The sequence below is a fragment of the Triticum dicoccoides genome, chromosome 3A (assembly GCF_002162155.2).
Source record: "Triticum dicoccoides isolate Atlit2015 ecotype Zavitan chromosome 3A, WEW_v2.0, whole genome shotgun sequence".
Classification (NCBI taxonomy): Eukaryota; Viridiplantae; Streptophyta; class Magnoliopsida; order Poales; family Poaceae; genus Triticum; species Triticum dicoccoides.
In genome coordinates this window covers 655,340,548-655,367,183 of record NC_041384.1, presented here as the reverse complement: position 1 = coordinate 655,367,183, position 26,636 = coordinate 655,340,548, and the positions used below count along the sequence as shown (strand labels likewise).

General features: G+C 44.0%; 1 protein-coding gene across 1 annotated transcript; it reads left to right on the top strand.

Moving 5' to 3' along the window:
* Window positions 1–5,669: 5,669 nt before the first annotated feature.
* On the top strand, window positions 5,670–7,099 carry LOC119272556 (F-box protein At5g49610-like). Its single transcript, XM_037554023.1, has 2 exons — window positions 5,670–6,441; window positions 6,553–7,099. The coding sequence occupies exons 1-2, from the start codon at window positions 5,719–5,721 to the stop codon at window positions 6,856–6,858; spliced, it is 1,029 nt and encodes a 342-aa protein (XP_037409920.1). The 5' UTR covers window positions 5,670–5,718; the 3' UTR covers window positions 6,859–7,099.
* Window positions 7,100–26,636: the final 19,537 nt, after the last annotated feature.

Below are 26,636 nucleotides of genomic sequence, written 5' to 3'. Positions count from 1 at the left end.
CATGCATGGAATAGACAATACTGACACATGCATCTCTTTTTCTGCACATAGTACAATACACATTGTCTGTTTTCTTTTATACAACTCATTGCTTTTAATTTCCTGTTGATAATTTAGATGGCTCATATTTTTAAAACCAAAATTTATTTTTTGAAACTTTTTATATATTTGAACTCCTGATTTCAAGATCTTTAGAACAAGCTTAGTTTTGGATACTTTTTGAACAAGTTTGAATCCATTTGTTTCACTCAATATGTTTCACTTATTTCAGAAGAACTATTTATTTCAGTTATTTCGAACCACTAATTTCACATGTTTGAATCCATTAAATTTATGAAATACAATTTCAATCATTGTTAAAAAAAGTAGATTTCAGTCATTTCAAAAGATGGATTTATCCCCATTAAAAAAACTATTTCACTCGTTTGAAGAAAAATTAGTGGTTTCGGTAAAAAGAGCTTTGCGCTCTTCGAATAAGTTTTTTTACCGGAGCCGGGAGCTACCGGAGACCACTAACCAATAGCAGTGCTCCAACTCTGATGTATCTCAATCCTTCTCTATCGTATTTGATTCCTTTTCTGGGTTTTTTGACCACTAGCCAATAGCAGTGCTCCAACTCTGACGTATCTCAATCTTTCTCTATCGTATTTGATTCCTTTCTGGGTTTTTTATCTGTATTTTCTTTACCCTGGGACCCATGCATGGAAGAGACAGTACTGACACATGCATCTCTTTTTCTGCACATAGTACCGTACACATTGTCTGTTTTCTCTTATACAACTCATTGCTTTTAATTTCCTGTTGATAATTTAGATGGCTCATACTTTTAAAACCAAAATTTATTTTTTGAAACTTTTTATATATTTGAACTCCTGATTTCAAGATCTTTAGAACAAGCTTAGTTTTGGATACTTTTTGAACAAGTTTGAATCCATTTGTTTCACTCAATATGTTTCACTTATTTCAGAAGAACTATTTATTTCAGTTATTTCGAACCACTAATTTCACATGTTTGAATCCATTAAATTTCTGGAATACAATTTCAATTATTTCAATCATTGTTAAGAAAAACAGATTTCACTCATTTCAAAAGATGGATTTATCCCCGTTAAAAAAACTATTTCACTCGTTTGAAGAAAAATATTTAAATTAGTTCAACACAGCTGATTTCACTAAATTAAGAAACATATTTGACTCAGTTTAATAGAATGCACTAAATTAAAAAACATATTTCACTCAGTTTGATAGAATGATTTGATCATTTCAACAAATGATTTCACTCATTTCAAAAAGTGATTTCAATCATTTCAAAAAATATATTTAAAACATTTCAAAACGGTTGATTTCACTAAATTGAAATAATATATTTCACTCAGCTTAATAGAATGATTTCTATCATTATAAAAAAAGATTTCACTCATTTCAAAAGTGATTTCAGTCATTTTAACAAACATATTTCACTCATTCCAAAAAGTATATTTAAATCATTTCAATACGGTTAATTTCACTAAATTGAAAAAATATATTTCACTCAGCTTAATAGAATGATTTCTATCATTTTTTTTAAAAAAATCACTCATTTCAAAAAGTGATTTCACTCATTTTAACGAACATATTTCACTCATTCAAAACACTGGGTTCACTCATTCCAAAAAGTATCTTTGGTTGTGTTCAAAAAACAGATTCCGCTCGTTCGAAAAACTTAGTTCACTCGTTTCAAAAGTTGGATATAACTTATTTCGACAAAATAGTTTCACTCAATTTAGCAGACATATTTCACTAATTCCAAAACACAGATTTCACTCATTTCAGAAAATGGATTCCACTTGTTTCGAAAGGTAGATTCCACTTGCTTCAAAAACAGATTTCACTTATCAATATATATTGAAGTGGAAATATGATTGAAATAACAAAACTCAAACTAGACGAAATATATTCAAGATTGGCCTTGTTTTAAAGATCTTCGCGCCAAAAGTTCAAATATATAAATAGTTTCATAATTAATTTTTTAGTTTAAAAGATATAAATGATTTAAATTAGCGAAGGTAAAATAAAAAATGTGAATTTGTTGTGTAAGAGAGGAGAGAGACTGCACATGTACTTTTGCTGCCATGCATGTGGCCTACAGTACGTGAGAGAGAGGAGCATGCATGCATCTGATCGAAGGTAGGCCCAAGTAATAATTTTGGTGGGGTCCATTCACTGTATTTGATCAGGTATAGATGTTGTATCACAGAAACTGGAAATAATGCGTGGCAGCTGCACGAATCCTCACGCACCCAATGGACGATGGATTACTAACCGATACATCCCGGTTCCGGTAAAAAGAGCTTTGCGCTCTTTCCTGCCCTGGCGGGCTTCGCCCTCGACGGCATCTCCGACGACGAGGTGGAGACGCCCCCTCCTCCCAAAAGACCATGGCTACGGCAGCAGAAGGACAAGCTGTACACTGTTCCACGATCTGTCTTCTCCTGCGCCGCGCCTGCACACACTGTGCCTCGGGTCCTGCAAGCTCGACCCGCCGGCCGTCGGCACCAGCTTGCCGTCCCTCAAGGCGCTGGTCCTGACCCATGTTGCCGACTCGGGCAAGAAGATTCAACGGCTCATCTCCAGCTGCCCGTTCCTCGCCGACCTGACGCTCGAGGCCTGCGCCAGAGTGACAGAGCTCTCCGTCCTCGACAAGCGCCTCTGCAGGCTGGCCCTGCGGTGTTGCCACCGGCTGGCGAGCGTCGTCATCGATGCGTCGGAGCTGCGCGCCTTCGAGTACAGGGGCGCCGTGCCCGCGCAGCCATCCTTTCTGACCATGCACCATGGCCCGCGAAGCCTCTCGTCATGCAGAGTCGATTTGTGCGGCGGGGAGCTGACGTCGGAGGAGGATCTCACCCGCCTCGGTGAGTTCCTCCGCCACTTTGAAACCACGGAGCATTTGCACTTGACGTCCGCCCGCCTGGGCTCCGGCATCAACAACGACGCCTTCGCCACACGGTTCCCGGCGTTCTTGAAGCTTCGCCACCTAGAGCTCACGGGCTCCCTGCCGCACGACGACGATACCCACGGCAACGCCGTCGTCGCTGCAGTGGCAAGGATCCTGGGGCACGCCCCCAACCTGGAGGTGCTCACGCTGTTCTTCAAGGCGCCGCCTCGCGAGAAGCCAGAGAGCTACGGCCTCTATAAGGAGGAGGAGTTTCTGGACGCGCACCATCTCAAGTACGACGGCGGCACCATCTTCCTGGAGACGCTGCCTGACCAACTGCTGGTCCCCTGCCTGAGGGAGATCAACCTGGTGAACTACCAGGGCGGCGGCGCGCAGCGGAAGCTGTCCAAGTTCCTGCTCGGGATCGTCGGCCGGCTGGAGGCGCTATACTGTGGATTTGCCGAGGGGCCGCTCTGGATACAGAACAAGCTCATGGATGAGATGAGAGGCTGGGCCATGGACAAGATTGAGCCAAACGACATTATATTCATGTGACCGATCATGCATCGATGCTAATAGCTAATTAGCGCTGAGCAAAACAGGGCAAGGTTCATATGGACCTGTTTCTCTGCCTAGAGTTGATCTATATGGACGATCAGAAACAAATCGAATTGCAAAGGAATTATCCCCTCCAATCCAGAAAAAAAACCTACGAGACAAGTCAACAGTGTCCGTTTCTATCAGCAGGGACTTCATCCTGTTCTGCTGAGCATTCTGCACTGCAATCGGTTTATAATTCTTCAGAAAATCTAGCCTAATCTTTTAGCGAAACGGCGTGCTTCTTAAATTTCCCAATTCTTCTTTTAAATATCAGTATAACATAAGCTATACTGTGAGCAAGTTCTTGATGAAACAGTTTTGAGAAGACAAGTGTCATAGAGCAGATCAACATGCCATAGAAACAGTACTACAGTGAATTAATCAAGAGAGGAGAAGATACCTGAACACTGGAGTTGCGTGCATAGCTTGTTTCCCCTTGTCCTTGATTCATACGCACCACCTGTTTGGAGGCCATGGCTTCACTTAGAGCAGGGCTAACCTCCAGATCTTGGAGGCCATCTTATCTTCTGGCTACTTGGGCCCAACAATGGGGTGAATGTGCTTATCATAATGCTGAACGAAAGGTTAGGTCAAATGCAAATCAGGCTATTACACTGTAAATCAAGATGATAGCGGTTCCTCCCATCAATGTGCCCATGTGGAGCGGCCTCCTCAGATTGCTCTCTCGCTAACATGGTCTGTGAAACCAGCAATACAAAATAAATTCCGACGGAAATTAACAGAACAAAATCAAATCACACCAATGCAGAAAGGTAACAATATTTACTTTTTTCAGAATATTGCTAAGCGCCAGTGTGTTGAGCCTGAGCCTGATCAGGGCTAAATACCAGATGTTGGATCTGCAACAGGAGTCAGATTAGGACAGCAATTCAGTACTTCTTTATGATTGCTGGAACGCCATAACTAACAGCATGCTTCCTGTTGACATATGTTGGACCGTTGACAGGAATGTCTTTTCTGGGCTTCTTACTGCTTATTGGCGGCAAGAGTATGCCCAACATGCTTTCTTATCTTGAATCTTCAGACCAGCCAATGGAAAGGCAGAAAAGATTGGCCAAATACCAGACAAGGATATAACTAACAGCCTGCCACTCGCAAAGGCATTGTTTTCTTTAGATTTGCAGACTTGTCAATCTGATCTGATTGAACTATTCAACATGGGATCCAATGAAAACAAAAACATTTCAAACATTTAAGAGCAGCACAGAAGCAACCTTCTATTTTGGAGTGGTGTACGGTTTTTATTTTATTTTATTTTATTTACAATAACTAAGAACTTGATATGCTGTTCTATAGTGCTTGAAATTGCAACTGGACACCGGAGAAAAAGCAACTGCATGGATAATGCATCAACAGCCAAATAATGAACTAGCATATTAGCATGGAAACTGGAGTAAACAGCAAAATACCATGACAAAACTTAAAAACTACTACTATTCGGTACTTCTACAGAATTATCATATGAGCAGAAGAGTTACTTCTTAATAATCGGCAGAACTACAATACCGAACTCGCCGAAGAAAACTAACCTCACACGTAAATTGAGTACTACTTCCTCCCCCTTCCCTTTGTTTCTCACATTACATCTTCCCAGGTTGGCATCCATGGACGTCATCCACTGCCCGGTCCGGCACCACCTCTCCCGTCCGCCCATGGTGAAAGCTTTCGATTACCTCAAGAGCATCTTCACACTTTTAGCCCGCGGCATTTGCTCGAGCACCTTGCGAGCATCGCACAACCAGTGAGTTCACCCAGGAGTGCCATGATCACTATGTAGTAGCCGCCTCGTTGCGCTGCCGCGCCATCCCATCCCGACAAGCGGACCACCCGCCGCCCCCTGACCGGCCTCACGCCTGCTCCTCTGTTGCTTGCTGCTCCCCGCCGGCCGCCGCCGCCTCGCTGACAGCCATTTCCTTTCATTTTTCCTTCCCTTTCTTTTCAGGGGAGTTTCTTTTCAGGGGAGTATTCAGTTGTAAACGAGTGTGGGCCAAGCCCAGCCCAGTTGAATGACAAAGAGGCGGCCTAGGCCCAGCCCGGTTGAATGACAAAGAGGCGGCCTAGGCCCAGCCCGAATGCCTCTGTTATATTCTCGGGAAAGACCTAGCTAGGTCCACCGCCGTCGCTACCATACCACTCCTCTTTCTCTGCTCCTGGGACGGATCGAGAGCTCACGGCCGGCGGCCATGGCGGAGCCCGCAGGAGAACGAGCGAAGCCTCTCCTCCCTGGCCTCCCGGATGAGATCTCCGTCTGGGAGGTCCTCCTCCGCCTGCCCCCCAAATGCGTCCTCCGCTGCCGCGCCGTCTGCCCCGTGTGGCGCCGCGCCACCTCCGCCCGCGGCTTCCTCCTCGCCCACCACGCCCGCCAGCCCGTCCTTCACCTCCTCTACGGCTACGACTTCGTGGGCGACGACATCGAGTCCCTGAGCATCGTCCCTTTCGACCACCGGGCAGGGGTCGCCGCCGCCGACCAGCTCCATTCCGTCGCTCGACTTGCACACGACTCCTCCCGTCTTCATGACTGCTTCCTTCTCGAGGCCTGCTGCGACGGCCTCCTCATCGTTTCTGTTCAGTATCCGCCGAAGCTCTCCATCTGCAACCCGGCAACTCGTCAGTTGGCACCCCTTCCGCAGCTTGATGGCTTCATGCTCCTGGGGATGTACCCTCACCCTCCTACTGGCGAGTACCGACTACTGCTATACCTGCTCCCCACGGATCTGGCACCGGAAGCTCATGATGGCTCCTACGTCTTCACACTGGGCTCCGGCCAGCCGCCGAGGCACATAGCGTGCCCTGAGGCCAAGGAACTGAGACACTCCCCCGAGTCTATCCTGTTTCGTGGTTGTCTGCATTGGTGCATAGGCAATCTGATGATGGCATTTGACACTATCGCTGAGTCGTTCCGGCAGGTGCGCTCTCCGGTTGGTCCTGGCTACTCTCACCTGATTGAGATGGGTGACACGCTTGGCATCTCCAGTCATAGTGAGGAACCAGCAAGCGTTAATATCTGGATGATGCAGGACTACGAAGGCGAGGTCTGGACCTTCAAATACCGGGTTGAGCTGCCGATCGCAGAGATCAAGGAGCAATTTGGAAAGTCTGTTGATTATTGGGATGTGGTGGCCGTGCCTTGGGATGATGATGTGCTCCTACTGGTCAAATTTGATGACTGTCTGCTTCAGGTTGACATTCATGGCAAATTGGTTGCCAGTTTCTGTCGCAGAGGCCTTGGTCCTACAAATCTTCGGATCAAGCAAACTCTTGTTCAGCATGCCTTCTTTCCGACACTAGAGGGTTATGTTGTGAACTCTTTGCCTTTCGTCTGATAGAGTGGGTTGTGGTTCTGAACGACCCAACTGTCAGTACTCTCATGAGCTGCAATATGTATGCCTTGGGTCCACTATGAGCCGATTAGTTTCATTTTGATGTATGCAAAACTATGATCAATAAGTCATGACCCTGTCATGGTTTCATAAAATTTGTACTTCTGTGAATATCCTTTTGGGCTGGAGTGGCTGTCATGACTCTTGAGTGTTATGCTAAGTTTACAAGTCTCTATTTATTTAACCGCAGAATCAACTTTTCCGTTGATTGAGCTCTTCTTTTTTACCAATTACTCAGTGCTCTTCTTAATATTAAATATTTAGAAAATGTACATTTGATTTCTGTTTCTATTTTCTGTTTTAGCTGACGATGAAATGAGGCAGATTATCCTCTTTTCATTATAGTCAACTTTTCAGTGAGATGTTCTGCTGCAGTTCATTCTTCTTCATGGTTCCATAGCATCTGGTTAGGTGTTGAAAGATACTGTTACACTTCTGCCTTTGCATTGCATCATTTGGAATTATATTTATCACTTCACTGTATCTCCTAACATTTTAAGGGCTGGGGAAATTAAACCTGTATTGATAAGCAGAAGGTAGGTTATTGTGGTCAGGCTCAGGTCCCAGATTGTGTCCCCCTTTAAATTCTGTAACTGCCAACCATGTTCTTATTTTTCTGTGATCGGCGCAATGCGTATGAATTGGGTCCAGCATGTGCCGGCTAGTTTCTTGGATGATTATCATCAAGAAGCTTTGACTGTTTCATGGTCGCATGAAATTTGTTTCTGTGTGAATATCCTTTTTGGGTTGAAGTGGCTAGCATGCTGATTCTAAAAATTATGGAGTCATTTTGGCTAGCTTTTGAAATAGTTGCCAATTGATCCGTCAGTGTCTCACCTTTCCCTTTAAACTGAAGAATTGACTTGATTTTTTAATCGATTTCTTCTTCTTGCTTAAAGGTCATCCAGTGGTTTATTCATACTAAATATTTAGCGGATATACACTGGTTTCATGTTTCGAAGTTCTGTTGTAGTTGATGATGAAACGACCTAACTTTTAGTATGATCATGAGCTGCAATATCAAAAGTTCGAGCCCGCGGGCTTCTCCGCTGATGCATATAAAGTTGTGATCAGGAAGCTCTAGTAAGAAGTCTCGATTTAAACAGGAAATTTGGCTGCTGATACCAGTCTGTTGCAATATATGTTATGTTTAATTTTTCAAGTTACACTGGTCCTCTGTTTTCAACTGCATGTCACTGCCAAAAAATCATTGCAATGATGCTGGTGCTGTGAAGAATATATGTCAGAATCATTTGGTTTCAAAGGACTGCTCTCATGGTTGCTTTTATCGCATATCCCGGGTATCGTGTGAGTCATGGATAAGAAAATTTGTAGTTCATAATTACTTGTTTGCTGATCTGCGCTTGTTTGGACCCAGAATTGGAAAAAAAATGTCTGTTTATTTATGAGATTATTAAGAGTTGCGCGCGCCTCCTCCCGGCTGGATGCCTGCTTCCGCCTCGAGGCCTGCTGCGACGGCCTCCTTGCCATGTGCATAAACTCCGGCCACTTCGTCGTCCGCAATCCGGCAACTCGTGAGTACGCCGCACTCCCGCTGTCTTCCGGCCTCCTTCTCTTGGCGATGTACCCGTATAGCCCAACCGGCGAGTACCGTCTATTGCTGTACTGGGATCAAACCTTGAACCCTGGAGAATTTCCACCTGACTCGCCAGATGGCTGCTACATCTTCGCATTAGGCTCTGCCCGGCCGTTGCTGAGGCACATAGAGGGCACAGATGTGGAGGACCTAATATACCCCCCATCCTTCCTGTTCCGTGGTAGCCTGCATTGGAACATACAGCAGAATGAGACCGGAACCAACGTGGTAATGGTGTTCGACACCGCGAATGAGTCGCTCCGTGAGATGCGCCCCCCGTTGTTCCTTCGTTCGCTACCCTGTTTGAGATGGATGGGATGCTCGGCATGTCCAGCTTTAATGTTGCAATGTCAACCATTGATATGTGGATGGCGCAGGACTACAAAAAGCGAGGTCTGGGCCTTGAAATACCGGGTTGAATTGCCGGTTGCGGAGTTCAGGGTGCAGTTTGGAAAGTTTGCCGAGTATTCGAATGTGGTGTTCACTTCTTGCAGTGGTGATGTGCTGGTGCTGGTCAAATTTGGTGAGCGTCTACTTCAAATTGATATGGATGGCAAGTTGGTTGCCAGTTTCCACTGCAAAAATCTTGGTGTTACTCGACTTTGGCTCAAACAAACTTTAGTTTCACATACCTTCTTTGGTGATGTTGTGAGCGCTTCGCCTTTCATCTGATCTAATAGCTTTTGAATGGCGTGCTGCTTCTGAACGTTCTAAACTGTCAGTATCCTTATGAGCTGCAATTTCAAGTTTGACCCGCACTTCTCTGTTGATGCATATCAACTTGTGATCAAGAAGCTCTCCCTGTTATGTCGTTGCATGAAATCAATGCTTGTTTCGGTACCAAAAGTGCCAAGTCATTAAGAAAAAGGGTTTCCCTCCGCTTTATATTATAAAGCAAACCACCATTACACTACATCGATCCAAGTACAGAAGAGGAACAAACTAACAGAAAAAACGGCAAAGATACAAGATGCCAAAAGAGCCACTAACAAACATCGAATGCCCAAGCGTTGGCTTGAGCATCGAGGCTTTTGGCGAACAGGATCATGCAGACGACGCAACAAGGACAAGGGAGCAGCCTGCCGACAGAGGAAGACCGTGCTCCATCACCTCCATTAGGCCAACCAAAATTGGACCCCCATCCGTCTCTGCCCCCGAAGAAGGCACCCCTGCCTTCCGTCCTGGATCGGAGGACGCCACGCCGTCGACAAGCAGAGCCACTCACCCCAAGTGGAAGGACAGGTGCGTTTGAAAGATGTTTGCGAACTAGTCTGCCTCATGTCTCTGTTTTCTTGAACTGGAGAATTGTTTTGCATTCTACCTGTCTCGTATGTCTATTTCTTGAACTGAAAATTTGACTTTGCCTTTTTATCTATGTCCCGTTTTTATTCTGAGAGATTGATTATCTAGTGCTATTCTCAATGCTGAATACTCATATTTAGAAAAATCTACATGTTACCTGTTTATGAGTTTTCTCCATGCCAGTATGCCACTCAGCAATTGTCATTTACTCATCTGCGTATATTTGATGTAAATTGCTAAGGTACCTTTATTTTTTGTACACGTATTTCCGCTCTTTATGATGATATGATATCATTCCCCATGACCAACATAGTGTCAGTGTGTAATACAGTGAATAGATCAGATAAACATGCAGGAGTTCCAGGTTGAACTTCCCGTTCATAGCTTCTTCACCGTTAAAGTGAAGTATGTAGTAAATCTTTACATGAGTATTGTACCTGTAGCCTGTAGGTGTTGGAAATATTAGCACTTTTCCGATTAGACTTATCCACGAGGAAACAGTAAGCATGGCATAAAAAGTATGCATCTCATAGCGATACCTAAGCATACTAGCACGTATAGAACATAGAATCGAACCTTCTATGAGCAGCACACATACGGCTAGCATAAGTACGAGTAAACGAGGGATGAACAGATCATACCCGGCCAACGCGGCGGCGGCAGCAGCAGCCTCGGCGTCGTCCGTGGCCTTCTTCTTAGCGGCGGCGGCGTCGGCCATGGTGTCGATGCAGAGGAAGTAGTGGAAGCAGAGGCGAACGGAGTTGGGGACGGATCGGGAGCAGTCGCGTCGAGACGCGCCCCAAAAACCTTATTGCCGTTCTCCCGGGCAGGATCTCGAACGACAGGGTTCCGGAGACACCTGCTCTCCCGACCAGCCGTGCACGCGGTCGTCGGGATGGGATCGCCGGAGGCAGCACAGAGTGAGGAACAGTAGATGACGCTAGGTCACGCGAGAGGGAGTGAGTGAACCGAACTAGGTTACTTCACTGGCCAGAGCCTTCTTATATAGTCCGTAAGGAAGAAAGTCGTGGGCCTTGCCGAGGCCCACGACCGAGTCGGCCCACTCCCGACAAGGGAGTCGTTGTTCCCGGCAAGGGTCGCACTCCCGGCAAGGGAGTCGACGAATCGGGTCCCGGCAAGGGTCGCACTCCTGGCAAGAGGGTCGACGAATCCCGGCAACGCAAGTCAGCCCACAGTCCAATGTCTTGGACAGTGGCCCACATGTTAGCGACTCGTTAATTAATCCCTGATTAATTAATTCGTTTCTGAGCGGCAAAAATAAGCTTCGGCTCATTCCCGCAACCCGCGGCACGCGCGTCGTGACGAGGCGTGACGTGGCAGGCGACGGAGGAGGAGGAGCGCGTGTATACTACTCCTCTTCCCAAGCTCCCAATGGCAAGTGGTAGAGTAGCCCTTATAAAGGGGTCTCAACTCTCCTCAACTAGCAAGGTGGGACTAAACTTCCCACCACCTGCCATCTTATACATGGGCCTCAAGATTAACCAGGGATTAGTGTCTTATATGGGCCTAAGCCCATCCATAATCCAACAATCCCCCACCAGATCTCGAGGCACATAAGTTTGTCAACTGTTCCAAACAATGTTTGATATACCAGAATTTTTAGTGGAGACTGTTAAGTTGAACTTCCACCTAGAGCAACAGGATTAGACTTCTTCACAACTGAACAATGGACTATGCCTTGAATTGTCAGTTTGGCGTGCAGAAGTTTCGCCTATTGTCAGCTGATACGTGGCTGCCGAAGGTTAAACCCCACGGGTGGAGCCTATTAGTCATACTTCGTACCTTCTCATGAGCTTACTAGAGATTACCCAATCTCATAGACTGTGACCAGCAGTCAGGCTCACATAGGTGTGTTCCTCCAAAGAATGCTCTGTAGGTTAGCATCTTGCTTACATAAGCTTTGGAACACATTAAGACAAAAGTCAGTTTGCCTTACAGAATTGAGAGTATTGTGCGTCTCCAATGGAGTGGGTTAATTAAGGATACTCTCCTCAGTTGACCGCTGGATTGTTTTCCCAGGTCCTAATTCACGGGATCTCCGATCACATAGGTTGGGTTACCCCCATGGCAACTTACGTGGGTCTCATACCCATCTCCCTCGATGCATTTTCTATCACAATCCATGATAGCCCTTTCGTAAAAGGGTCTGCCAGATTCTTAGCCGTCTGGACATAATCCAACGCTATTACTCCGGAGTTTCTTGATTTTCTGACAGATTTCAATCTTCTTCTTATGTGCTTTGTGGATTTCATGTTGTCCTTTGAACTCTTAGCCTTGGCAATCACTGTTTGATTGTCACAGTTCATAAGGACAGTCGGCACTGGTTTATCAACCACCGGCAAATCCATCAAAAACTCTCGAAGCCATTCCGCTTCGATGCATGATGTGTCTAATGCTGTGAGTTCTGCTTCCATAGTCGATCTGGTTAAGATCGTCTGCTTGCAAGACTTCCAGGGAACAGCACCACCACCAAGTGTGAAGAGATGTCCACTTGTGGCTTTCATCTCATCAGCATCAGATATCCAATTCGAATCACTATACCCCTCAAGTACCGTCGGGTACCCAGAATAGTGAATTCCATAGTTCGCAGTACCTTGCAAATAACGCATCACTCGCTCAACAGCATGCCAATGCACATCTCCCGGATTGGAAACAAATCGGCCCAGTTTGCACACAACAAATGAGATGTCAGGGCGAGTAGCACATGCTAGGTACATCAGTGAACCAACCACTTGAGAATATCTCAATTGATTTACAGCCGTTCCTTCGAACTTTTGAATCCGCGCGCTAGGATCATATGGTGTTGCAGAAGGTTTGCAGTTCGAATATCCAAAACGGCTCAAAATCTTCTCAACATAGTGGCTTGAAACGGCTCAAAATCTTCTCAACATAGTGGCTTGATGTTCATGATAACATCAGCCACACCCAGGTCCTTCATCTCAAAGTTGTGAGATAAAAAAACTTGACCTCCTCAATGACCTTGAGGTGGGTCCCAAATATTAGTATGTCATCGACATACAGACACAGTATAACTCCTTCGCCCCCACCATAGCGATAGTATACACATTTGTCAGCTTCGTTCACAACAAAGCCATCAGATGTCAGAGTAGTGTTGAACTTCTCATGCCATTGCTTAGGCGCTTGTTTCAGGCCATACAAAGATTTCACTAGCTTACACACCTTTCTTTCCTGACCATTTACTACAAAGCCATCCGGTTGTTGCATGTAAATTTCCTCGTCTAGCTCTCCGTTAAGGAAAGTTGTCTTAGCGTCCATCTAATGAACGAGAAGACCATGCGAGGCAGCCAAAGCGAGTAACACACGAATGGTTGCCAGTCTAGCCACAGGTGAATAAGTGTCAAAGAAATCCTCTTCTTCTTTCTGGGTATAACCCTTGGCCACAAGCCTAGCCTTGTACTTCTCAACAGTACCATCGGGCCTAAGCTTCCTTTTGAACACCCACTTACATCCTAATGGTCGACAACCATAAGGACGATCAGTGATATCCCATGTCCCGTTAGCCAAGATGGAATCCATCTCACTACGGACCGCATCCTTCCAGTAGTCAGCATCCGGAGATGCATAAGCTTCTGAAATGGAGCTGGGAGTATCATCATCCACGAGGTACACGAGGAAATCATCACCAAAGGACTTTGCAGTCCTCTGTCTCTTGCTCCTAACAGGAGTTTTCTCGTCATCCTCCGTGGAACTCTTATCACTTTTATGTTCATAATATTCCATCGGAATAGCAGGTTCAGGAGTCTCATCAGATTCCCGTCTAGAATTGCTTTGCATATCTCTCATGGGGAAAATATCCTCAAAGAATGTAGCATCCCTAGACCCTATAATTGTATCGACCTTCTGGTCAGGTACCTCAGATTTCACCACTAGAAATCTATAGCCAACGCTATGCTTGGCATAACCAAGAAAAATACAGTCCACTGTCTTTGGTCCCAACTTGCACTTTTTGATTATCGGCACGTTGACTTTCGCCAAACAGCCCCAAGTGCGCAAGTAAGAGAGTGTAGTTCTTTTCTTTTCCCATTGCTCATTGGGAGTAGTGTCATTATCTTTTGTGGGAACTTTATTCAGGACATGACAAGATGTCAATACTGAAGGAAATATGCCCTAGAGGCAATAATAAAGTTATTATTTATTTCCTTATATCATGATAAATTTTTATTATTCATGCTAGAATTGTATTAACCGGAAACATAATACATGTGTGAATACATAGACAAACAGTATGTCACTAGTATGCCTCTACTTGACTAGCTCGTTGAATCAAAGATGGTTAAGTTTCCTAGCCATAGACATGAGTTGTCATTTGATTAACGAGGTCACATCATTAGGAGAATGATGTGATTGACATGACCCATTCCGTTAGCTTAGCACACGATCGTTTAGTATGTTGCTATTGCTTTCTTCATGACTTATACATGTTCCTATGACTATGAGATTATGCAACTCCCGTTTACCGGAGGAACACTTTGTGTGCTACCAAACGTCACAACGTAACTGGGTGATTATAAAGGTGCTCCACAGGTGTCTCCGAAGGTACTTGTTGGGTTGGCGTATTTCGAGATTAGGATTTGTCACTTCGATTGTCGAAGAGGTATCTCTGGGCCCTCTCGGTAATGCACATCACTTAAGCCTTGCAAGCATTGCAACTAATGAGTTAGTTGCGGGATGATGTATTACGGAACGAGTACAGAGACTTGCCGATAACAAGATTGAACTAGGTATTGAGATACCGACGATCGAATCTCGGGCAAGTAACATACCGATGACAAAGGGACCAACGTATGTTGTTATGCGGTCTGACCGATAAAGATCTTCGTAGAATATGTAGGAGCCAATATGAGCATCCAGGTTCCGCTATTGGTTATTGACCGGAGACGTGTGTCGGTCATGTCTACATTGTTCTCGAACCCGTAGGGTCCGCACGTTTAACGTACGATGACAATTATATTATGAGTTTATATGTTTTGATGTACCGAAGGTTGTTCAGAGTCCCGGATGTGATCACGGACATGACGAGGAGTCTCGAAATGGTCGAGACATGAAGATTGATATATTGGAAGCCTATGTTTGGATATCGGAAGTGTTCCGGGTAAAATCGGGATTTTACCGGAGTACCGGGAGGTTACCGGAACCCCTCGGGAATCAAATGGGCCTTAGTGGGCCTAGGTGGAAGAGAGGAGAGGAGGCAAGGGCTGGCCGCGCGCCCCTCCCCCCTAGTCCGAATAGGACAAGGAGAGGGGGGCGGCGCCCCCCTTCCTTCTTTCTCCTCCACTCCTTCCCCCTCAAGTCCTAATCCAACTAGGAAAGGGGGGAGTCCTACTCCCAGTGGGAGCAGGACTCCTCCTGGCGCGCCCTCTCCCTTGGCCGGCCACACCCCCTTGCTCCTTTATATACGGGGGCAGGGGGCACCCTAGAGACACAACAATTGATAATTGATCTCTTAGCCGTGTGCGGTGCCCCCCTCCACCATAGTCCACCTCGATAATACTGTAGCGGTGCTTAGGCGAAGCCCTGCGTCGGTAGAACATCAACATCATCACCACGCCGTCATGCTGATGAAACTCTCCCTCAACACTCGGCTGGATCGGAGTTCGAGGGACGTCATCGGGCTGAACGTGTGCTGAACTCGGAGGTGCCATACGTTCGGTACTTGATCGGTCGGATCGTGAAGACGTATGACTACATCAACCGCGTTGTGCTAACGCTTCCGTTTTCGGTCTACGAGGGTACATGGGCAACACTCTCCCCTCTCGTTGCTATACATCACCATGATTTTGCGTGTGCGTTGGAATTTTTTTTGAGATTACTACGTTCCTCAACAATGGCATCCGAGCCTGGTTTTATGCGTAGATGTCATATGCACGAGTAGAACACAAGTGAGTTGTGGGCGATATAAGTCATACTGCTTACCAGCATGTCATACTTTGGTTCGGCAGTATTGTTGGATGAAGCGGCCCGGACCGACATTACGCGTACGCTTACGCGAGATTGGTTTTACCGCCGTGCTATGCACACAGGTGACTAGCGGGTGTCAGTTTCTCCAACTTTAGTTGAACCGAGTGTGGCTATGCCCGGTCCTTAAGAAGGTTAAAACAACACCAACTTGACAAACTATCGTTGTGGTTTTGATGCGTAGGTAAGTACGGTTCTTGCTAAGCCCGTAGCAACCACGTAAAACTTGCAACAACAAAGTAGAGGACGTCTAACTTGTTTTTGCAGGGCATGTTGTGATGTGATATGGTCAATACGTGATGAGATATAAGTTGTTGTATAAGATGATCATGTTTTGTTGAAGTTATCGGCAACTGGCAGAAGCCTTATGGTTGTTTCTTTATTGCATAAGATGCAAGCGCCAAATAATTGCTTTACTTCATCGCTATGCGATAGCAATAGTTGCAAGAGCAATAGTTGGCAAGACGACCATGTGACGACACATTGATATAGATCAAGATGATGGAGATCATGGTTTCATGCCGGTGACGATGGAAATCATGACGATGCTTTGGAGATGGAGATCAAAGGCACAAGATGATGATGACCATATCATGTCACATATTTTGATTGCATGTGATGTTTATCTTTTATGCATCTTATCTTGCTTTGATTGATGGTAGCATTATAAGATGATCTCTCACTAAATTTCAAGATAAAAAGTGTTCTCCCTGAGTATGCACCGTTGCCAAAGTTCGTCGTGCCCAGACACCACATGATGATCGGGTGTGATAAGCTCTACGTCCATCTACAACGGGTGCAAGCCAGTTTTGCACACACAGAATACTCAGGTTAAACTTGATGAGCCTAGCATATGCAGATATGGCCTCGGAACACTGAGACCGAAAGGTCGAGCGTGAATCATATAGTAGATATGATCAACATAGTGATGTTCACCATTGAAAACTACTCCATTTCACGTGATGATCGGTTATGGTTTAGTTGATTTAGATCATGTGATCACTTAGAAGATTAGAGGGATGTCTATCTAAGTGGGAGTTCTTAAGTAATATGATTAATTGAACTTTAATTTATCATGAACTTAGTCCTGGTAGTATTAGCATATCTATGTTGAAGATCAATAGCTCGCGTTTAGCTCCCCTGTTTTATTTTTGATATGTTCCTAGAGAAAACTGAGTTGAAATATGTTAGTAGCAATGATGCGGATTGGATCCGTGATCTGAGGACTATCCTCATTGCTGCACAGAAGAATTATGTCCTTGATGCACCGCTAGGTAACAGACCTATTGCAGGAGCAGATGCAGACGTTATGAACGTTTGGCTAGCTCAATATGATGACTACTTGATAGTTTAGTGCACCATGCTTAACGGCTTAGAATCGGGACTTCAAAGATGTTTTAAACGTCATGGACCATATGAGATGTTCCAGGACTTGAAGTTAATATTTCAAGCAAATACCCGAGTTGAGAGATATGAAGTCTCCAACAAGTTCTATTGCTAAAAGATGGAAGAGAATAGCTCAAGCAGTGAGCATGTGCTCAGATTGTCTGGGTACTGCAATCGCTTGAATCAAGTGGGAGTTGATCTTCCAGATAAAATAGTGATTGACTGAATTCTCTAGTCACCATCACCAAGTTAGTAGAACTTTGTGATGAACTATAATATGCAAGGGATAACAAAAACTATTCCCAAGCTCTTCGTGATGCTGAAATCGACGAAGGTAGAAATGAAGAAAAACATCAAGTGTTGATGGTTGACAAGACCACTAGTTTCAAGAAAAAGGGCAAAGGGAAGAAGGGGAACTTCAATAAGAACGGCAAGCAAGTCGCTGCTCAAGTGAAGAAGCCCAAGTCTGGTCCTAAGCCTGGAACTAAGTGCTTCTACTGCAAAGGGACTGGTCACTGGAAGCGGAATTGCCCCAAGTATTTGGCGGATAAGAAGGATGGCAAAGTGAACAAAGGTATATTGGATATACATGTTATTGATGTGTACTTTACTAATGTTTATAGCAACCCCTTAGTATTTGATACTAGTTCAGTTGCTAAGAACAGTAACTCGAAACGGGAGTTGCAGAATGAACAGAGACTAGTTAAGGGTGAAGTGATGATATGTATTGGAAATGGTTCCAAGATTGATATGATCAAAGTTAATAATGATAGTGCAACTTATTTGTGGCACTGCCGGTTAGGTCATATTGGTGTAAAGCGCATGAAGAAAATCCATGCTAATGGGCTTTTGGAATCACTTGATTATGAATCAGTTGATGCTTGCGAACCATGCCTCATGGGCAAGATGACTAAGACTCCGTTCTCCGGAACAATGGAGCGAGCAACAGATTTGTTGGAAATAATACATACTGATGTATGCAGTCCAATGAGTGTTGATGCTCGTGGCAGGTATCGTTATTTTCTGACCTTCACAGATGATTTGAGCAGATATGGGTATATCTACTTGATGAAACACAAGTCTGAAACATTTGAAAAGTTCAAAGAATTTCAGACGAAGTGGAGAATCATCGTAACAAGAAAATAAAAGTTTCTATGATATGATCGCAGAAGTAAAATATTTGAGTTAACGAGTTCGGCCTTCAGTTAAAATAATGTGAAATAGTTTCACTACTCACGCCACCTGGAACACCAAAGTGTAATGGTGTGTCTGAACATCGTAACCGTACTTTATTAGATATGGTGCGATCTATGATGTCTCTTACCGATTTACCACTATCATTTTGGGGTTATGCATTAGAGACAACTACATTCACATTAAATAGGGCACCATCTAAATCCGTTGAGACGACACCATATGAACTATGGTTTGGCAAGAAACCTAAGTTGTCTTTTCTTAAAGTTTGAGGTTGCAATGCTTATGTGAAAAAGTTTCAACCTGATAAGCTCAAACCCAAATCGGAGAAGTGCATCTTCTTAGGATACCCAAAAGAAAATGTTGGGTACACCTTCTATCATAGATCCGAAGGCAAGATATTCATTGCTGAGAAGGGATCCTTTCTAGAGAAGGAGTTTTTCTCGAAAGAAGTGAGTGGGAGGAAAGTAGAACTTGATGAGGTAATTGTACCTGCTCCCTTATTGGAAAGTAGTTCATCACAGAAATCTGTTCCTGTTACTACTACACCAATTAGTGAGGAAGCTAATGATGATGATCATGTAACTTCAGATCAAGTTACTACCGAACCTCGTAGGTAAACCAGAGTAAGATCCGCACTAGAGTGGTATGGTAATCCTGTTCTGGAGGTCATGTTACTTGACCATGACGAGCCTACGAACTATGGGGAAGCGATGATGAGCCCAAATTCCGCAAAATGGCTTGAGGCCATGACATATGAGATGAGATCCATGTATGAGAACAAAGTATGGACTTTGATTGACTTGCCCATTGATCAGTGAGCCATTGGGATTAAATGGATCTTCAAGAGGAAGACGGACGCTGATAGTAGTGTTACTATCTACAAAGCTAGAATTGTCCCAAAAAGGTTTTCGACAAGTTCAAGGTGTTGACAACGATGAGAGTTTCTCACTCGTATCTATGCTTAAGTCTGTCCGAATCATGTTAACAATTGCCGCATTTTATGAAATCTGGCAAATGGATAAACAAAATTGCATTCCTTAATGGATTTATTAAAGAAGAGTGGTATATGATGCAACTGTTGGGGAACGCAGTAATTTCAAAAAAATTCCTACGCACACGCAAGATCATGGTGATGCATAGCAACGAGAGGGGAGAGTATGATCTACGTACCCTTGTAGATCGCAACGGAAGCGTTGACACAACGTAGAGGACATAGTCGTATGTCTTCTTCCCGATCCGACCGATCCAAGCACCGTTACTCCGGCACCTCCGAGTTCTTAGCACACGTACAGCTCGATGACGATCCCCGGGCTCCGATCCAGCAAAGCTTCGGGGATGAGTTCCGTCAACACAACGGCGTGGTGACGATGATGATGTTCCACCGACGCAGGGCTTCGCCTAAGCACTACAATGATATGACCGAGGTGGAATATGGTGGCAGGGGGCACCGCACACGGCTAAGGAACGACCACGAGGATCAACTTGTGTGTCTATGGGGTGCCCCCTGCCCCCGTATATAAAGGAGTGGAGGAGGGGAGGGCCGGCCCTCTCTATGGCGCGCCTAGGATTCCCCCTTTCCTAGTCCAACTAGGAGTCCTTCCATGTATTAGGAGTAGGAGTCAAGGCAAGGGAAAAGAGGAGAGAAGGAAGGAGGGGGCGCAGCCCTTCCCCCTAGTCCAATTCGGACTAGGCCTTGGGGGGGCGCCCAACCTCTCCTATCTCTTTCCCCTAAAGCCCAATAAGGCCCATATACTCCCCGGCGAATTCCCGTAACTCTCCGGTACTCCGAAAAATACTCGGATCACTCGGAACCTTTCCGATGTCCGAATATAGTCGTCCAATATATCGATTTTTACGTCTCGACCATTTCGAGACTCCTCGTCATGTCCCCGATCTCATCTGGAACTCCGAACTCCTTCGGTACATCAAAACTCATAAACTCATAATATAACTGTCATCGAAACCTTAAGCGTGCGGACCCTACGGTTCGAGAACAATATATACATGACCGAGACACGTCTCCAGTCAATAACCAATAGCGGGACCTGGATGCCCATATTGGCTCCTACATATTCTACGAAGATCTTTATCGGTCAGACCGCATAACAACATACGTTGTTCCCTTTGTCATCGGTATGTTACTTGCCCGAGATTCGATCGTCGGTATCCAATACCTAGTTAATTCTCGTTACCGGCAAGTCTCTTTACTCGTTCCGTAATACATCATCTCGCAACTAACTCATTAGTTGCAATGCTTGCAAGGCTTATGTGATGTGCATTACCGAGAGGGCCCAGAGATACCTCTCCGACAATCGGAGTGACAAATCCTAATCTCGAAATACACCAACTCAACATCTACCTTTGGAGACACCTGTAATGCTCCTTTATAATCACCCAGTTACGTTGTGACGTTTGGTAGCACCCAAAGTGTTCCTCCGGCAAACGGGAGTTGCATAATCTCATAGTCATAGGAACATGTATAAGTCATGAAGAAAGCAATAGCAACATACTAAATGATCGGGTGCTAAGCTAATGGAATGGGTCATGTCAATCAGATCATTCAACTAATGATGTGACCCCGTTAATCAAATAACAACTCATTTTTTATGGTTAGGAAACATAACCATCTTTGATTAACGAGCTAGTCAAGTAGAGGCATACTAGTGACACTCTGTTTGTCTATGTATTCACACATGTATTATGTTTCCGGTTAATACAATTCTAGCATGAATAATAAACATTTATCATGATATAAGGAAATAAATAATAACTTTATTATTGCCTCTAGGGCATATTTCCTTCAGTCTCCCACTTGCACTAGAGTCAATAATCTAGTTCACATCGCCATGTGATTTAACAGCAATAGTTCACATCACCATGTGATTAACACCCATAGTTCACATCGTTATGTGATAAACACCCAAAGGGTTTACTAGAGTCAATAATCTAGTCCACATCGCTATGTGATTAACACCCAAAGAGTACTAAGGTGTGATCATGTTTTGCTTGTGAGATAATTTTAGTCAACGGGTCTGTCTCATTCAGATCCGTAAGTATTTTGCGAATTTCTATGTCAACAATGCTCTGCACGGAGCTACTCTAGCTTATTGCTCCCACTTTCAATATGTATCTAGATCGAGACTTAGAGTCATCTAGATTAGTGTCAAAACTTGCATCGGCGTAACCCTTTACGACGAACCTTTTTTTTCACTTCCATAATCGAGAAACATATCCTTATTCCACTAAGGATAATTTTGACCGCTGTCCAGTGATCTACTCCTAGATCACTATCGTACTCCCTTGCCAAACTCAGTGGTAGGGCATACAATAGATCTGGTATACAGCATGGCATACTTTATAGAACCTATGACTGAGGCATAGGGAATGACTTTCATTCTCTTTCTATCTTCTGCCGTGGTCGGGCTTTGAGTCTTACTCAACTTCACACCTTGTAACACAGGCAAGAAACCTTTTTCTTTGACTGTTCCATTTTGAACTACTTCAAAATCTTGTCAAGGTATGTACTCATTGAAAAAACTTACCAAGTGTCTTGATCTATCTCTATAGATCTTGATGCTCAATATGTAAGCAGCTTTACCAAGGTCTTTCTTTGAAAAACTCCTTTCAAATACTCCTTTATGCTTTGCAGAATAATTCTACATTATTTCCGATCAACAATATGTCATTCACATATACTTATCAGAAATGTTTTAGTGCTCCCACTCACTTTCTTGTAAATACAGGCTTCACCGCAAGTCTGTATAAAACTATATGCTTTGATCAACTTCTCAAAGCGTATATTCCAACTCCGAGATTCTTGCACCAGTCCATAGATGGATCGCTGGAGCTTGCATATTTAGTTAACACCTTTAGGATCGACAAAACCTTATAGTTGCATCGTATACAACTCTTCTTTAGTAAATCCATTAAGGAATGCAGTTTTGTTTATCCATTTGCCAGATTTCATAAAATGCGGCAATTGCTAACATGATTCGAACAGACTTAAGCATAGATACGAGTGAGAAAATCTCATCGTAGTCAACACCTTGAACTTGTCGAAAACCTTTTGCGACAATTCTAGCTTTATAGATAGTAACACTACTATCAGCGTCCGTCTTCCTCTTGAAGATCCATTTATTTTCTATGGCTTGCCGATCATCGGGCAAGTCAACCAAAGTCCATACTTTGTTCTCATACATGGATCATATCTCAGATTTCATGGCCTCAAACCATTTCGCGGAATCTGGGCTCATCATCGCTTCCTCATAGTTCGCAAGTTCGTCATGGTCTAGTAACATGACTTCCAGAACAGGATTACCGTACCACTCTGGTGCGGATCTCATTCTGGTTTACCTACGAGATTTGGTAGTAACTTGATCTGAAGTTACATGATCATCATCATTAGCTTCCTCACTAATTGGTGTAGTAGTCACAGGAACAGATTTCTGTGATGAACTACTTTCCAATAAGGGAGCAAGTACAGTTACCTCATCAAGTTCTACTTTCCTCCCACTCACTTCTTTCGAGAGAAACTCCTTCTCTAGAAAGTTTCCGAATTTAGCAACAAAAGTCTTGCCTTCGGTCTTGTGATAGAAGGTGTATCCAATAGTTACTTTTGGATATCCAATGAAGACACATTTCTCCGATTTGGGTTCGAGCTTATCAGGTTGAAGCTTTTTCACATAAGCATCGTAGCCCCAAACTTTCAGAAACGACAACTTTGGTTTCTAGCCAAACCACAGTTCATAAGGCGTCGTCTCAACGGATTTTGATGGTGCCCTATTTAATGTGAATGCAGCTTTCTCTAATGCATAACCCCAAAACGATAGTGGTAAATCGGCAAGAGACATCATAGATTGCACCATATCTAATAAAGTACGGTTACGATGTTCGGACACACCATTACACTGTGGTGTTCCAGGTGGCGTGAGTAGTGAAACTATTTCACATTGTTTTAACTGAAGGCCAAACTCGTAACTCAAATATGTTACCTCTGCGATCACATCGTAGAAACTTTTCTTGTTACGATGATTCTCCACTTCACTCTGAAATTCTTTGAACTTTTCAAATGTTTCAGACTTGTGTTTCATCAAGTAGATATACTCATATCTGCTCAAATCATCTGTGAAGATCAGAAAATAATGATACCTGTTGCGAGCCTCAATATTCATCGGACCACATACATCAGTATGTATGATTTCCAACAAATATGTTGCTCGCTCCATTGTTCCGAAGAACAGAGTTTTAGTCATCTTGCCCATGAGGCATGGTTCGCAAGCATCAACTGATTCATAATCAAGTGATTCCAAAAGCCCATCAGCATGGAGTTTCTTCATGCGCTTTACACCAATATGACCTAAACAGCAGTGCCATAAATAAGTTGCACTATCATTATTAACTTTGCATCTTTTGGTTTCAATATTATGATTATGTGTATTACTACGATCGAGATCCAACGAAATATTTTCATTGGGTGTGTAACCATATAAGGTTTTATTCATGTAAACAGAACAACAATTTATTTTCTTACTTAAATGAATAACCATATTACAATAAACATGATCAAATCATATTCATGCTCAACGCAAACACCAAATAACACTTATTCAGGTTCAACACTAACCCCGAAAGTATAGGGAGTGTGCGATGATGATCATATCAATCTTGGAACCACTTCCAACACACATCGTCACTTCACCCTTAACTAGTCTCTGTTCATTCTGCAACTCCCGTTTCGAGTTACTAATCTTAGCAACTGAACTAGTATCAAATACTGAGGGGTTGCTATAAACACTAGCAAAGTACACATCAATAACATGTATATCAAATATACTTATGTTCACTTTGCCATCCTTCTTATCCGCCAATCACTTGGGGTAATTCCGCTTCCAGTGACCAGTCCCTTTGCAGTAGAAGCACTTAGTCTCAGGCTTAGGATCAGACTTGGGCTTCTTCACTTGAGCAGCAACTTGCTTGCTGTTCTTCTTGAAGTTCCCATTCTTCCCTCTGCCCTTTTCTTGAAACTAGTGGTCTCGTCTACCATCAACACTTGATGTTTTCCTCGATTTCTACCTTCATCAATTTCTTCATTACGAAGAGCTTGGGAATCGTTTCCGTTATCCCTTGCATATCATAGTTCATCACGAAGTTCTACTAACTTGGTGATGGTGACTAGAGAATTCTGTCAATCACTATCTTATCTGGAAGATTAACTCCCACTTGATTCAAGCGATTGTAGTACTCAGACAATCTGAGCACATGCTCACTAGTTGAGCGATTCTCCTCCATCTTTTAGCTATAGAACTTGTTGGAGACTTCATATCTCTCAACTCGGGTATTTGCTTGAAATATTAACTTCAACTCCTGGAACATCTCATATGCTCCATGACGTTCAAAACATCTTTGAAGTCCCGATTCTAAGCCATTAAGCATGGTGCACTAAACTATCAAGTAGTCATCATATTGAGCTAGCCAAACGTTCATAACGTCTGCATCTGCTCCTGCAATAGGTCCGTCACCTAGCGGTGCATCAAGGACATAATTCTTCTGTGCAGCAATGAGGATAAACCTCAGATCACGGATCCAATCCGCATCATTGCTACTAACATCTTTCAACATAATTTTCTCTAGGAACATATCAAAATAAACACAGGGAAGCAACAACGCGAGCTATTGATCTACAACATAATTTGCAAAATACTACCAGGACTAAGTTCATGATAAATTTAAGTTCAATTTAATCATATTACTTAAGAACTCCCACTTAGATAGACATCCCTCTAATCCTCTAAGTGATCACGTGATCCAAATCAACTAAACCATGTCCGATCATCACGTGAGATGGAGTAGTTTCATTGGTGAACATCACTATGTTGATCATATCTACTATATGATTCACGCTCGACCTTTCGGTCTCCGTGTTCCGAGGCCATATCTGTATATGCTTGGCTCGTCAAGTATAACCTGAGTATTCCGCGTGTGCAACTGTTTTGCACCCGTTGTATTTGAACGTAGAGCCTATCACACCCGATCATCACGTGGTGTCTCAGCACGAAGAACTTTCACAACGGTGCATACTCAAGGAGAACACTTCTTGATAATTTAGTGAGAGATCATCTTATAATGCTACCGTCAATCAAAGCAAGATAAGATGCATAAAAGATAAACATCACATGCAATCAATATAAGTGATATGATATGGCCATCATCATCTTGTGCCTGTGATCTCCATCTCCGAAGCACCGTCATGATCACCATCGTCACCGGCGTGACACCTTGATCTCCATCGTAGCATCGTTGTCGTCTCGCCGATCTTATGCTTCCACGACTATCACTACCGCTTAGTAATAAAGTAAAGCATTACATCGTGATTGCATTGCATACAATAAAGCGACAACCATATGGCTCCTGCCAGTTGCCGATAACTCGGTTACAAAACATGATCATCTCATACAATAAAATTTAGCATCATGTCTTGGCCATATCACATCACAACATGCCCTGCAAAAACAAGTTAGACGTCCTCTACTTTGTTGTTGCAAGTTTTACGTGGCTGCTACGGGCTTATGTAAGAACCAATCTCACCTACGCATCAAAACCACAATGATTGTTTGTCAATTTGACTCTGTTTTAACCTTCGCAAGGACCGAGCGTAGCCACACTTGGTTCAACTAAAGTTGGAGAGACTGTCGCCCGCAAGCCACCTATGTGCAAAGCACGTCGGGAGAACCGGTCTCGCGTAAGCGTACGCGTAATGTCGGTCCGGGTCGTCTCGTCCAACAATACCGCCGAACCAAAGTATGACATGCTGGTAGGCAGTATGACTTATATCGCCCACAACTCACTTGTGTTCTACTCGTGCATATAACATCAAACCATAAAACCTAGGCTCGGATGCCACTGTTGGGGAACGCAGTAATTTCAAAAAATTTCCTACGCACACGCAAGATCATGGTGATGCATAGCAACGAGAGGGGAGAGTATGATCTACGTACCCTTGTAGATCGCAACGGAAGCGTTGACACAACGTAGAGGAAGTAGTCGTACGTCTTCTTCCCGATCCGACCGATCCAAGCACCGTTACTCCGGCACCTTCGAGTTCTTAGCACACGTACAGCTCGATGATGATCCCCGGGCTCCGATCCAGCAAAGCTTCGGGGATGAGTTCCGTCAGCACAATGGCATGGTGACGATGATGATGTTCCACCGACGCAGGGCTTCGCCTAAGCACTACAATGATATG

What these genes read in the sequence shown, in the direction of transcription:
- LOC119272556 (XM_037554023.1), top strand. Translation starts at nt 5,719, where the DNA reads ATGGCGGAGCCCGCAGGAGAACGAGCGAAGCCTCTCCTCCCTGGCCTC. An exon ending in TCGCTGAGTCGTTCCGGCAG is followed by an intron (nt 6,442 to 6,552) that starts GTGCGCTCTCCG and finishes TGGATGATGCAG; the next exon opens with GACTACGAAGGCGAGGTCTG.